Source organism: Octopus sinensis, linkage group LG21, assembly GCF_006345805.1.
Source record: "Octopus sinensis linkage group LG21, ASM634580v1, whole genome shotgun sequence".
NCBI lineage: Eukaryota > Metazoa > Mollusca > Cephalopoda > Octopoda > Octopodidae > Octopus > Octopus sinensis.
The window spans coordinates 7,591,247-7,605,751 of NC_043017.1; the positions used below are offsets into that span (position 1 = coordinate 7,591,247).

At 35.1% G+C, this 14,505-nt stretch overlaps 1 protein-coding gene across 2 annotated transcripts in view; it reads right to left on the reverse strand.

Moving 5' to 3' along the window:
- The window catches only part of LOC115222972 (PH-interacting protein), a 56,887-nt gene that overhangs the window by 13,316 nt on the left and 29,066 nt on the right, over positions 1-14,505 (reverse strand). For both annotated transcript variants that reach the window (XM_029793393.2, XM_029793391.2), the window contains exons 11-26: positions 14,254-14,393; positions 13,759-13,915; positions 12,128-12,262; positions 11,351-11,479; positions 10,753-10,978; positions 9,181-9,363; positions 8,372-8,522; positions 7,562-7,649; positions 6,806-6,940; positions 6,234-6,280; positions 5,159-5,384; positions 4,507-4,764; positions 3,389-3,513; positions 2,137-2,219; positions 1,710-1,821; positions 351-412 (exon numbers count right to left, since the gene is read on the reverse strand). In XM_029793393.2, the coding sequence (XP_029649253.1) occupies positions 351-412; positions 1,710-1,821; positions 2,137-2,219; positions 3,389-3,513; positions 4,507-4,764; positions 5,159-5,384; positions 6,234-6,280; positions 6,806-6,940; positions 7,562-7,649; positions 8,372-8,522; positions 9,181-9,363; positions 10,753-10,978; positions 11,351-11,479; positions 12,128-12,262; positions 13,759-13,915; positions 14,254-14,393 (2,257 nt within the window). The remainder of the gene's footprint in view (positions 1-350; positions 413-1,709; positions 1,822-2,136; positions 2,220-3,388; positions 3,514-4,506; positions 4,765-5,158; positions 5,385-6,233; positions 6,281-6,805; positions 6,941-7,561; positions 7,650-8,371; positions 8,523-9,180; positions 9,364-10,752; positions 10,979-11,350; positions 11,480-12,127; positions 12,263-13,758; positions 13,916-14,253; positions 14,394-14,505) is intronic.

Consider the following 14,505-nt stretch of genomic DNA (forward strand, 5'->3'; position numbering starts at 1 on the left):
CATCTTCAAAATGTTAGTAATAGGTTATTAAATTAAATAATTAGTTTAGGTTTCCTCTTAGTTTAAGAACACAGATTGAATAGTTCTGCAAATTTGGGTTATTTGCATACCAGTTGTTGGAGCAGATATTTTTGCAGACAGATAATTTACCTATTTGCTGGCCATTCAACTGTAAATAGGACTGAAACAGACAAAAGCAATGATATGCCTGGTCCTTCAAAAAAGAAAAGAGAATCTTCAGCAAATTATGCTAGTGCTGAATCACAGTTTGCATCCATTTTAAACCTACAACTGTGTTCTCTGGATGTCTTAACACACCACAGAATTAAAATATTGTGAAAATAACTTACGATCTGGATCAATTGGCTCCATATCCCAGGGGCTCAATTTTTCCATTTCACCATTATCCCAGCTGAAATAGAAACAAACCATCATCATATTTTAGAAGCCATCATTACACAACATTCAACTATAAAGACTACTGTTATACAAAATATCACAATAAAAGCCACTGTTGTACAAGATACTACAAAAGTTATTGTTATGCACGGTATCACCATAAAACCATCATTATACAAGATATTACAATAAAAGTTACTGGTATACAAGACGGTACTGGATAAGAAGATATCACTGAAAAAAGTTAAAATAGTGACCAAGCCTCATTTTATACGTAAGTAATCTTCCTTGATGTTATTAAATAACTATGACAATTCTGACATAAGCAGAGCAGATATTAGCAAATACTCCTTTTATTTAGTGTTGATGATAAAATGATAACATCAGAAATTAAAGAGAAAAAGCAGAGAAATGCAGACACAGGGATACAAATGATTGATTATGTCTTTGGGTGCATGATCAGTTTTTGTATGGAAATACAGTCAATAGAACTTCAGTGCATTACAATTCCTTATTTTTATTGTCCACAAGGAGACAGTCCAAACAGAGCATAAATTCACACAATGGGACTAAGCCAAATGCCATAAAGTCTCTATTCTAGATTTACTTTTAGTCAAAGAGGCTTTTCAAGCTCCCTCAATGAGACTCGTGGAAAAAAAAAAAAAAATAGGCACAAGGCCACAAATTTACAATAACCCCAGTACTTGATTTGCATATATTCAACTGACCCCAGGAGAATGAAAGGCAAACATAAACCCCTACAAGGATTTAAACTCAGAACATGAAATGTTTAATAGAATATCAATGAGGAGGAGAACAGATTTGTATTAGTTTTATTATTTTATTTGTTTCAGGCATCTGACTGCAGCCATGCTGGAGCACCGCCTTCAAGCATTTTTGTCAAATGATTCTTATTGGTCTGTTTATGTCCCCATAACTTAGCAATTTCACAAAAAGACCAACACCGGTTGTCAAGCAATGATTAAGAGAAGGGACCAACAGAGACACACAGACATATACATAAATATATGTATACATATATATGACAGGCTTCTTTCAGTTTCTGTCTACCAAATCCACTCACAAGGTTTTGGTCAGCCCAAGACTATAGTAGAAGACACTTGCCCAACGTGCCACGCAATGGAATTGGCCTGGAACCATGTGGTTGAGAAGCAAACTTCTCACTACACAACCACACCAAAAATGGTTTACATTAGCATGCTCTCTTTTACTCTTTTACTGCTGATACATCTTTTTCTGTGTTTGCGAGAGTCAACAGTTCCTGATACAAATGTCCTAATTTTACTTACTGCACATTAAAACACTGGTACATGCTGTCAGGAAATTCTGGCTGGAAAGGTTCTTGAGATTCTATGGAGCCCATCCACCACATGTCATCTATCATTGAGCGGAACTTGTGACCTGAAAATAAGAATTATGTATCTTAGTAGGGCACACATCATTACAAAGCAACACAAGAAAATTCTAAAGTTTGAGAGACGGGTAATCATCTAAATTCTAAAGAATTCCAATAATTTATGATTTTGCTTAATCTTTCAAAGTTACTTCAAATAATGCTTTAATTTCAAAAGCTTCTCTTGGAAATATCTTTAGTTAAGGTTAAGGTTACATAGAGACAACATCTCCACACCCATTCACCAGCAAATGAGCTCCACACCCATTCACCAGCACATACACAGCCATGGATACACAATTTCCAACCAAACAGTTACATACCCGATTTCCATTTATGCTTCATTGCATTGTCATATGTTTGCTTGAGTACCAAGAAATCAATAACATCAGGCATGTCATGGTATCTGAAATTAAATTGATGGGACACAATAGAGTGCACAACCAACTTGACAGATGCTTTCATATACATACATATATAGACATACACACATAAATATATAGATACACACACACATACATAAAACATACACCAGTATGTATTATGTATGTTGTAAGCATTTCTTTTTAAGTCTACAAAAGTATCAAAACTTACAGAAAAGATTCACTTAGCCCAAGTAATTTACATCATTGCTATTCTCAACACGTGAACTTTGTGGCTTAATTGAAATTTACTTGTTTCAATATGAGACCACATACATACCACTGAGCTTAAACAAAGGACAAATGAAGTTCACACACACACACACACAATCATTTGACATCCATTTTCCATGTTGGCATGGATTAGATGGTGTGAGTGGAGCTGGTAAGCCAGAGAGCTGCGGCAGCTTCAGTCACATTTTGGCTGCATTTTCTACAGCTGGATGCCCTTTCTAACATCAACCACTCTACAGAGTGTACTGTGTGTCCTTTTCATATCACCAGCTCGTGTCCTTTTACATGCCATATAAATAAAATTATGCTGTTGAAATGATATGCTAGTCATTTTATGAATCACTTCATTTCATATTGTTCTAGTCAACTCAGCTGGCAAAAATGAATAATCCTTCAACAAACTGGGATTCTCTCAGGGAGGTGGGAATATATATATACCTCAGAATCCAGTAAACCTAGATGAGCCTGTGGCTTAGAAAGAAAATTTAATTTTTTTTTTATCATTAATATTACATAATACATTATCAAGAAGTTTTGCCATCCATCTGCAACCTTGACTGGTGCAAACAGTTACACTCATCCTTTAGTCTTCAAGCAGATGCAGTGAAACTGTGCCATAAGTGCATGTATTTTTGAAAGACTAATACACTGTCCTTTCCACATTGTAATTGTTTCAGCTTCAACACTTGATCATAGATCAAGTGACCCACCAAAATTAGTACATCAACCAGTTGAGCTTTTATAGATAACATTTATGAGAGCCACTCAGAGAGAAAAAAACAAAAAGACTTGCTTATTGACTAAATGTAAAAGATAATATATATACATCTGTATATATATATATATATATATATACATACAAACACAAACACACACACATCAAAGAAAACAGTCTCTGGTCTGTAAATAAATTACTTACTTGATGCTGAAAGCACCTCCATTTGCACGTCCAGTCTCAGGGTCAATAAATGCTAGTTTTAAACAACACAAACGAGGTGGCCGGATTTCGTATTTTATACCAACAATTTTCATCAATTCTTGTTCCTTGAAACAACAAAAACAAACAATGAATAATGTCAGACAATATTTTGTCATTTAAACAGAAAAACACTGAAACATTAGCTTTTTCTATCCAAGGGGTTTTTAACTCAATATTCATACACTATAATTTACAATGGTACGCGCGCCTACCATCTCACCCGAGTCGTACAGGTTAACGAGCAGGGCCTCTTGAAATATCTTTGCTGCTATACAATCTCCGAGCAATGGAAGAATAGGTTTGAGTTCTACCATTAAAAATTATTTCACATCCTTCAAACTTTCTAAATTCCTATGATGTAAAACAATGTTTTTTCTTTGACAGATGTTAAATGCTGATGGTGATATATGTGGGTGTGTTTCAAATTTTGGCACAAGGCAGCAATTTTGGGGAAGTGGGTAAGCTGATTACATCAAGCCCCACTGCTCAACTGGCACTTATTTTATCAACTGCAGAAGAATGAAAGGCAAAGTCAACCTCAGCAGATTTTGAACTCAGAACATAGACAAAATACCTATTTCTTTACTACCCACGAGGGGCTACACACAGAGGGGACAAACAAGGACAGACAAAGGAATTAAGTCGATTAGATCGACCTCCAGTGCTTAACTGGTACTTAATTTATCAACCCCGAAAGGATGAAAGGCAAAGTCGGCCTCGGCGGAATTTGAACTCAGAACGTAGCAGCAGACGAAATACCACCAAGCATTTCGCCCTGCGTGCTAACGTTTCTGCCAGCTCGCCGCTTTTTAGACAAAATACCATTGAGCATTTTATCAGGTGTACTAAAAACCCTGCCAGCTCGCCTATATATATGTTTGTGTGTGTTGGAGATAAAAACTGCAGTTTAGAATTTTATTTTAAGTTCTGAAACTGCTGGGAATTAAGATAAAAGGGTAAATGAAATAATATATGTCAAACAATACCCAAGGTGAGGAAGTTAGAGTGACCACCACCCCCTTAATTTACACCTCTAAAATGCTAAAGTGCAGACTCACCCTGAGGTTTGGAATTTTATGCCACGGTTGATTTTTATAGGGATTCACTTTGTAAACATTGTTCTTTTTCACAGCATGCACATACTGCTCATGGCCCTGTCGGAAATAGATAACTTCATCCCCCATTTGAGGGACATAAGGTGCCTTGCGTGGGTAGACATCGGTCAGCCACTTCGGAGGAAAAAAATCATCAGTAATCCCATCGTTATCATCATCATCATCGTCATCATCATCACTGCTATTTTTCTCTGGACGCTTCTGGAAGGAAAGAGACAAAAAAAAAAGATAAAATTTTTTAGATGTTTAAAAACTTTTTTTTTTAATGGCTACATGCTATCAACAATCTATCTCCATGGTTTAATTACAAAATATTTAATTACAAAAATATAATGGGATTTTTTTAAACATTGAATGGCAATGAGGGTCTACTAGAGTAAAATAGGAATGAAAGGGGTCTACAGACAGAAAATGGTTGAAAACCACTGATCTATCCATTCCAAAGATAAAATCCATTTTGAACAAACCTTAGTCATTAACAACCTTAAAATGTTCATAAATTGTGCTAAATCATTTATGATTGTTAAATCCCTACGGTAACAGAATACAAACATTTTATATAGCAGACTGAAAAAAATTATGTTGACAAACTGACCTTTTTTGCTCTTCCTTTCTTTTTCTGTGCAGGCTTTTTCTTTCGTTTCTGATATTCCTTTGTTAAATCACTACCCTCCGCATCATCATCATCATCGTCCTCATCATCAGAAGTTGAAACCACTTTTTTCTTTTTCTTTTTCTTTTTGGTTTTTCGTTGAGATCGTTTGGGGGGCTGTAAATTTATCCCCTGGTCGCCCATCCAATCAGAATACTCGCTAGATTCACTGTAAAGATAAAATGTACAAGGTTTTCTTGCTTGTTTTTTCTAAAACAAATCACTTTAAAGTGTTAATGAAGAGGGAGTGGTAGAAATACGAATTGGGGTCAGTTACCAAAGAACAGAAGTGAGAGAATGGTGAAATCAAGCACAATAAATTCCCTAAATATCTTCCAGTTCCACAGAGACTTCATATACTATGTTAATATATAAGCTGTTGGTTGTTTCTATTGATGGGTAGCAATAAGGCTTCAAGGCAAAAACAGTGTTTGAATTTGAAACTCAAATAGTGACTAAAATCTCTAGGTAGAGATTTCAAATAGTGTTTATAAACTGTGACATTTGGGTATATATTATCCATTTTCATTAAACATCCATGTTTCATGCTGGCACAAGCTGGACAGTTTGATAGGATATGATAGGTCAAAGGACTGCATCATGCTTTAGTGTCTGTTTGCCCTTCCTAATGCCAACCCTTTTACAGCATGGACTGGGTGCTTTGTCTCATCCCACAACCGTTACTAATGACATCACCATGCAGTTTGCAATACTTCATGGGAATGGGAGCAACTTTATACTATAGAAGAAAATGAAGTGGAGATAAGTAAAATATGAGAGAAAGGGGCCAGGACTGTACATGACTGCTTATATTTCAGAAGAGAAGACGGAGGGGGGGGATCGGGAGGAGGAGCAGAAAGCAATTAAAATAGTGATGATGAGGTATCAGAGATGACCTTCAAGGTACAAGGTGCCAGAATTGAGTGGGGAAGCAGGCTATATCTGTTAGAATAAAGCAGCAGAAGAGAAATGATGATATAATAAACAGGAGTTTACTGTATATATATAAAAGGTGTACCTGTTGCTATCATCCCATAATTCTGTTCCAGAAGTACTGCCATCTTCCTAAAGAAAAGAAAGAAAAAAATTTATAAGTTCAACAACATTCCTCATGCAGTAATTTCTTCATTTAGTGTCAAGACATTTTGTGTCACAGACCATGCTGGAGCACCTAGATAAGTTTTCTCTTTCGTCATCAATCAGTGAATCAAAGTAGGATTAAAAAAATATGAAATAAGCATAAAAAAATTTATGTATCATTTGTTAGTTGTTATTTCTAAGGACCCTAAAACTTTACTAGATTTGAGAAGGATATTTGCATGGCAATCTAAACTGACTATTTCTTCATATTCCTGTATTTCAAAAACCAACTATGAGGAGGACTTCTGGGACATGACTTTCTTAAGCAACTTGATTCAACTCAAGAGATTCATTAAAAAAATATTACAGTTCCTACATTAGTGACACAGCCAGGCCTGTACCTCATTATCCTTTAACATTAGTTTTCTATGCAGCTATGCTGGCATGGGTTGGACAATACAAAATTGTACCTATGTTACTGTGGCTATACAACGATGAAGCTATACTTACTTCTTCCGTATCATAGAGAGCTCTGGCAGTAAGACGGTTGCAACTAGTCTCTTCATTGTTGTTAGCCCGTGTTCGATAGCTGTGATTTGCTGTTCTTCGAGTGCTCATATAATTGGTTGTACTAGCAGTATCAGACTATAGTAAGAAAGAAAAATGGATCATTGATTTAGTTATCTTTATACAAACATCACTTAATAAAAAAATTCAATAATACAAATAATTTCAATGAATACTTCAGGATGCTATTTGAGTAAGTATGATTACTGTAATTTCTTGAGTAAATGTGAAATGAGCAGATATGGAGGAGGAAAACATTTAGAGCACTGACACAAAATAAATTAGCCATTTTATACGTAGTCGTGTATGAAATACATAGCTGGAAAATTTTAATGTGTTGGAATATAACCAAAGGTAATACTGCCTTTTACATAACATTCTCAAGATGTATATAATTGTTTGCGTTTGTGCGTGTGTCTGTGTACATAGAAACATACTGAAACAGTGCACTATTTAACTTTAAGCTAATTCTTTTTCTTTTCAACTTTCCCTACAAAGTGTGCCAGTAACTTTTTTTTTTTTTTGCCAAATCTCTTGTATACTGCAAAGTCTATCAGAGAACCAATGATATAGAGAAAGATTTTTATATAAACTAGAAATTATACCAGTTCGTTGAAGTCTCTTATATAAAATAATGTAAGCAAACAAGCATTGCACGCATCCATACATGTAGTGATATGAAATAGATAATATACTAACTCCTTGATGCAATGGTTTCTTCTTCTTTTCTACTACAAATCGTTTTATTTCTTCTTCAGTAAAAGCTGAACGAGTTTCTTCTCTTGATCTGAAGTCAAAAACACAAGCTATTATTACAGATACAGTTATACAGATTTAAATAGGGAGATTATAGCTAGAGATGGTGGATACAATAGCTAGAGAAATAATTATACAGATATATATAAACTACAAAGAAATATACATATATTGACTGTATCACATGCAATGACCAGACTATTATATGTTATACATTGCTGGTCACAACACACTTCTAATTCTTTGTTGACGGTACAATTTTCCATCTTAAATCATTTAACTAAATCTTTCTATCAATGTGGAACCCACTTGTTTAGGAACCTTGTGATGTGCCCAATCCAGAGCCACTTTGGTTTTCGATATACTCTGATCACATTCACCCAACTCTGTTCTTCGACTATCTCATTTCAGATACGATCCCACAATGATATTCCCAGCATAGTGTATATGAGTTATCTAATGTCCGTTTTCCATGGTGGGTGGCATGTGTTGGATGGTTTGACAGGAGCTGTCAAGCTGGAAAGCTGCACCATCTATTTCTATGCCCTTTCTAATACCAACCAGTTTACAGAATACATTGGGTGCTCTTTAAGTGACACCAGCACCAGTGGTTTTTGTGGCCTAGCATACATTATATATATATATATACATTATATGTATGTTTAAGTAAAAGGAATTAGGACAAATTCAATAATGTAAAACAATCCTTTCTAAATTACAAGTAAGAATGTTAACAATTTCGATTTCACTTACTTGGCTTCATAAGGATCCATTGCATGCACAATAACTCTCCGACTCAGAGCTAGAATTTCACTGCGCGTTGCAACTTGAGAAATATACTCTAAAGACTGGCGGACACCTATTGTTTCTCCATTTCTCCGCATACCTATAAGGTGATTGGAACCTGAAATAAAGTAAATAAAACATAATTACAGCGAAACAAGGTTTATCTTACAATGTTTTCTGGTTTTGAAAGGAAAGACACAACTTTTCATTTTGTAAGGACATTAACACTGCAGTGGGTACATACAGGTTAAAACCAAGCCTATGTCAGTATTATGTGGTTGGCTTGCTAAAATGACCAAACAAGCAGGTGCAACAATTTCCATCATCCTAATTTGAGCTGTGTGTGTGTGTGTGTGTGTGCTTGCACTCTTGGTTAGAGGAGGAAAAGCAGCACACATGACTCGGCAGGGGCCTCCAAGATTTTAAGAGAAACATCATCAGCATTTAACATCCTTGTTGATACGAGTGGGATGGTTCAGCAGGAACCAATGAACCAGGGGGCTGCACCAAGCTCCAACCATAGGCTTTGAGATGGTTTTTACAACTGAACGCCCTTCCTAATGCCAACCACTTCTCATTTCACTTCATGTTTTGAGTGAAGAGGTTAAGGTGGAAAAGCTTGCCTAGAGCAGAGAAACTTGCTGCATGGCTGTGAAGTTCTTGGTTCAATCAAATGACACAAACATGATGATGAGAAAAGTGTCTATGATTGAAACTAGTAATGTGTGAAACTGAGATGAACAGGTAACAAGAAGAGAAATAATCTAGCAACTTACGCCTCTGTACTGGCTGAGGTCTGACTGGTGTACTACTACCTTGGATAGCCAACCTTTGGTCTTGTTCTCTTTGAAGACGCACTATCATGGCATCTAAATTCGGCCAGTCTCGATCAAGTTGTCCATTAGCATCTACACCACCCTCACCATCCTGCGGCAGGGGATCTATCACTTCATGGTCACCTAATCAAAGCAATTATGCAGGTATATCGATTATCAATCACAGAAAAACAAACTGCTTCAACATTACAAAAAAATAATTAGTTTCAGAAACATTAATTACTGATAAAAATAAAAATTGATAATCTTATTTTAAACACAAATATAATTCAGTTATCAAATATCTTAACTGCTCCACTATTAATGCTTAACTCCAGATCAATGATCAGAGGCACTTTTAGCATGACCCTCCCCATCTTTGCATATATCCTGACTAAATTGTTCAACATGTTTTTTCCATTTTTAAAATGGTAGGGTCAATCTGTGGGAGACTTGGCTATTATTTCTAGGTCAAGTAAAAGCGTAGAAGACTATCAGTGGCTTGACTATCAAAGGTATTTATTAAATACTTGCTTTTTCAAAGTTAGTTTTATTATAAAAGTAGTTAAAATTGTCAAGGCTACAAATTGAAATTGGGTCTCAGACTTCACTCAGAATGTTGAAGGTCATTCCTGACAATCCATTTTAGTACAAGATGTAATGAACTAATAAAGAATGGATTCAAAGTGGGTGATGGCCATCTTTTTAGTAATCAACAATACCACAACTGAATATGTAAACATTTCTGAGGCAAGATACTTGAAGTAGTTAAAATGAGGATATCAAAAGCAGATCTCACACATGTCAGAAGTTTACTTTCTTCTTTCCAGCAATTGCTTTGCTTACAATAATTAAATTAAGGACATAGGAAATCCTCTGAATAGTTTTCAATAAGACAGTTATTTTGGATATAAAATTGTAACCTTTAATATATCTTAGATTACCAGTAAACACTGTCAACCTGTAGTGGATTGACAGTAAGTATGTCTGACAAATCAATGCCTTCTCTAAGGCTTTGGCACCAAATAAAATGCAAGATTTAATCTAGATCTGGGTCATGAGGGCATAACATCCCTATGTAATTTACCACACATTCTTCTCGACATTTCAGGGGCAGTGAAACAATGCAGACTAAAGGGTTTACCTCAGAAACATAAAATACCTTCAAGTGTATTTGAAACCCCATCCTTTGAACAAGTGCATCGATAATTTACTCATCTATTTAGCCAATCTTCCAAGGTATTCATTCCAGATAGAAATCCCAAAATACAGAAATTAAGTGAAGTAGGAAGGCTCAACAGGGACTTGAACATCCCTTGAGACACCAAGATATAACTTCCCTATAACAGTAACATAGACATTGAAGTATCACAGTTAAAATAGGACCAAAAATCTACAAGAATAAATAAAGGAAGAAACAAGAAGAAACACGAAGCCTATGAAGGCAACGGACAGAGTGACTTTCCGCAGATCAAACCATTTACAACAACTTCTGCACCACCATTAAACTGGTCTGTGTATTGCATTACTCACCTTCTTCATTGACTGCAACTTGAGGTACAAGTTGTTCATCTTTGCAGTGCTCTCGACCTGGAACTAATCTCTGCATAATAGGGCGGTAGGGGTTACCATCAATATCCACCAGGAAAGGAGCTGGCATAAGGTGAGGGGGCTGCTGAGTCTGTTCATCCAAAACATAATTGTTAGCATCTCGAATTAATGGACGATAATCCGTGTGGAAAAACACTTCCATTGGTACCTGAAGATTGAAGTGATGGACAGTTGTGTAAATTTACTTAAAACACACAGGAACACCATTTACTATCACTAAAAAATACATATACACACATAATAGCCTTAAAAACGCACAACATTAATTAGATATGATTTTAACCACTTTTAAGGTAAGTTTTATGTTGATTAATATAATAAAAGTTACTGTCAAATTATAAGACTGATTAATGAACATGGAAATCTATGGGAGAATGGGTTTTACATTACGACATGACTTTCATGAACATAATTTTCTATAGGATGGATACATATACATACACACACATGCATACAGACAGACAGACACAACATAATCACTATACAGTAATCAAAATTCTATATCTGTGGTGTTATATACCTTTTTGTGCCTCTCATGAGATCCAAATCCAAATAACAATAGATGACCATGAGAATCTGTAGCAGCAAACACCTGTCCATCAGGTGAGAACTTTGTATCAAATACTGCCCCATGACCTTGGCCTTCAATCTAACAAATTTTTGAAGAGAAATAAAAAGAAACAAAAATTTAGTTTATCGAACACCAATAAAAGATTATTTATAATATTCAACATAAAACAAGGTTTAGCACAGCTATTGGTAATAGAAGATTTAAAATTTCAGTAACTATTCTCCACCTTGATGCAAATGGGTACCACACTCCACTTTGCCTTACTGTGAACAAGTACCTCACTGCAAACAGGTATCATGCTAGACTACGCCTCACCTCAAACAGGTACCACAGTACACTCCAACCTGCTGCAAGTGGGCACCCACAAAGTTTATTTCACCATTATAAGTAGCAAGGAGATTGTACAACAGACTAAAATTTCATAAATTTAACACTGGCTTTGAATTCTACATTAAGAAAAATAATGAAAATGTTGCCTACGAGTGATGAGTGCAAGAAGTAACATAACATCAACCATTTAGTAATAGGGAAGGAAGAATTATGAAAGAGAAGAGAGGGAAGAGAGAGAGAAAAAATTGGATATCAACTGACACACACAGGATCAGTTGCTAGTAAATTATACAAAGATATTAAAGAATTAAAGAGGAAGAAAAATAAATCAATGACTAAAATTAGAGTTTTTAATGAAGGCAACAATTTCAGAAAAAAAGAAAAAGAAAAACCTACCATATTAAAATAGCTTTTCATTTTCTTGCCAGTATTTAAATTCCACAATATAATGTTACCATCATGGCCTGCACTCAGCAACAAACGGGAATCAATTGGACATTGTTCCAAAACAAAAACTTCATCTTCATGTCCCTATAAAAAACAGTTAATAATACATAAACATCTATATATTTTATACTCATATATGCATTCATACATCTTTTACTTGTTTCAGTCATAGAACTGTAGCCATGACAGGAAAATACCTTGACAGGTTTAGTAAAACAAATCTACCCTAGTTCTTGTTTTAAAATCTAGTACTTATTTCATCAATCTGATGCCAAATCACAAAATTACAGGATGTAAACAAACCAACACTGGTTTTCAAACAATGGAAGGGGGTAGACAAACACACACACACACACATGCGATAGGCTGCCAGAGCTTCCATCAACCAAACTCACTCTGAAGGCATTGGTCATCCAGGGGCTATAGTAGAAAATATTTGTCCATGGTGCCACACAGTGGGACTGAACTCAAAACCATGTAATTGCAAAGCAAGCTTCTTAACCACACAACTATGCGAATCAACCTCCCTTTTCCTGTCAAATTAAGGACTATAATAGTTCGTGTTTGTTTTTTTCATATGTTAAACTTTCTATATGCTTTCGGTGCAAATGGGTTTTTATATGGCACTATTTCTACAATCCTGTAAATAATAATAATGGTATTTTTATATAAGCTTAAAGTGATCACCGTGCAATGACTAAGGAAAATAGTCCAACATTTACAGGATTGTAAAAACGGCACCATATATTAAAAAAAAACCATTCGCACCGAAAGCATATATATATATATATATATATATATATATATATATGAGAAAGAAACGAAATTCTGTTAAATTCTTTCTTCTATTCATTTCAGTCATACAACTACAACCATGCTGAGGTACTGCCTTGAAGGGCTTAGTCAATAAATTAACTCCAGTATGTCAAGCTTGTCACTTATTCAAACAATCTCTTTTTGCCAAACACCAAAGTTATGGAGGACATAAGCAAGCAAACACTGGTTGTCAAGTAGTGAAACTCAAATACAAATATGCACACCCAACAGGTTTCCTCGTGGCTTCCATCTATCAAATCTACTGACAAAGCATTGTCCAGTCCAAAGATTATATCTTTGGACTTTGCTCAAGGTGTAGCACAACAGGGCTGAATGAAAACCCACATGGTTGTAAAGCAAACCTTCTAACACCACAGTTATGCATGCACCAATAAACTAAAGCATGGACTGAAGATAGAAAGGCCTCATGTTATAGTGTCTAAAATCCCAACAAGATCAATAAAATAAGTACTAGCATATACCAAGGGTCACCTTTAATACATTCTATCAACCTTCTCACAAATTTGTGGCTTCATTTTAAACGCAAGAAATTGATAATTTACTTAAAGATGAAAAATGTTCAAAACTTTAAAATTTTCATCATAAAATTGTCATTATCATCATTCAATGTCCACCTTCCATGCTAGCATAGGTTGGACTGTATAAACAGTAGTTTATACTGTCCAAGAGTTTGGTTAAATGTGAATAAAAATTTAAAAAAGAATGCAATATATCATCATAAGAAATTTAACGATAAAACTTACGTCAAGTATATGCAGCAGTTGGCCAGTGTATGAATCCCAAACTTTTAGCGAGTAATCATTAACAGCAGTGATCACAAAAGAATCATCTAGATTCCAACCAACCATGGTGACTTTATATTTCATAGCTTTGCTTTCTTCACCTTTTCCAGAACTTGCACTAAATACAGGAAAGAGAATTCTTGTTTTCAAATATTTGTTTTTTTTAAATTAGCAAAGCCCTCATAGAAATTATTAAGTAGAAAATTTGGGGCTAATGCAGAATCCTTGAATAACCCATTTAAAAAAAAACATTTTTTTTCAGATTCCTACATTTTAGATGTTGGGGATTACAAATATACAAAAAAAAATTTTTTTTTTAATTTCACCCCCACCCCCAATTAAAAATTTTGATTTTGTTTACTTTAAAAAGATTGTAGTGAAATGATGGACATATGCAAATCAAAATTAAATATAGACAGAGGAAGTGGCAGAGAGATTACAGAAACACTAAGTTACCTTGGTAATTTTGTGCTCATATTAAGAACCATTGCTTTCCATTCCTGGCGTTCGTATCGCCAAACTCGTGCAGTGCCATCTCGACTCCCACTGACAAACCGAATACTTCTGTTACTATACTGAATGCTGTCAACGCGATCCTAGGAAAGAGGATAGCAAGTTGAAATGAAAACGTTTTACAATGATACAAATGAAATTTCATTTCCATATAGGAAATACAAAGCTTCTTGAGTTACCATGGAGCTAATCAAG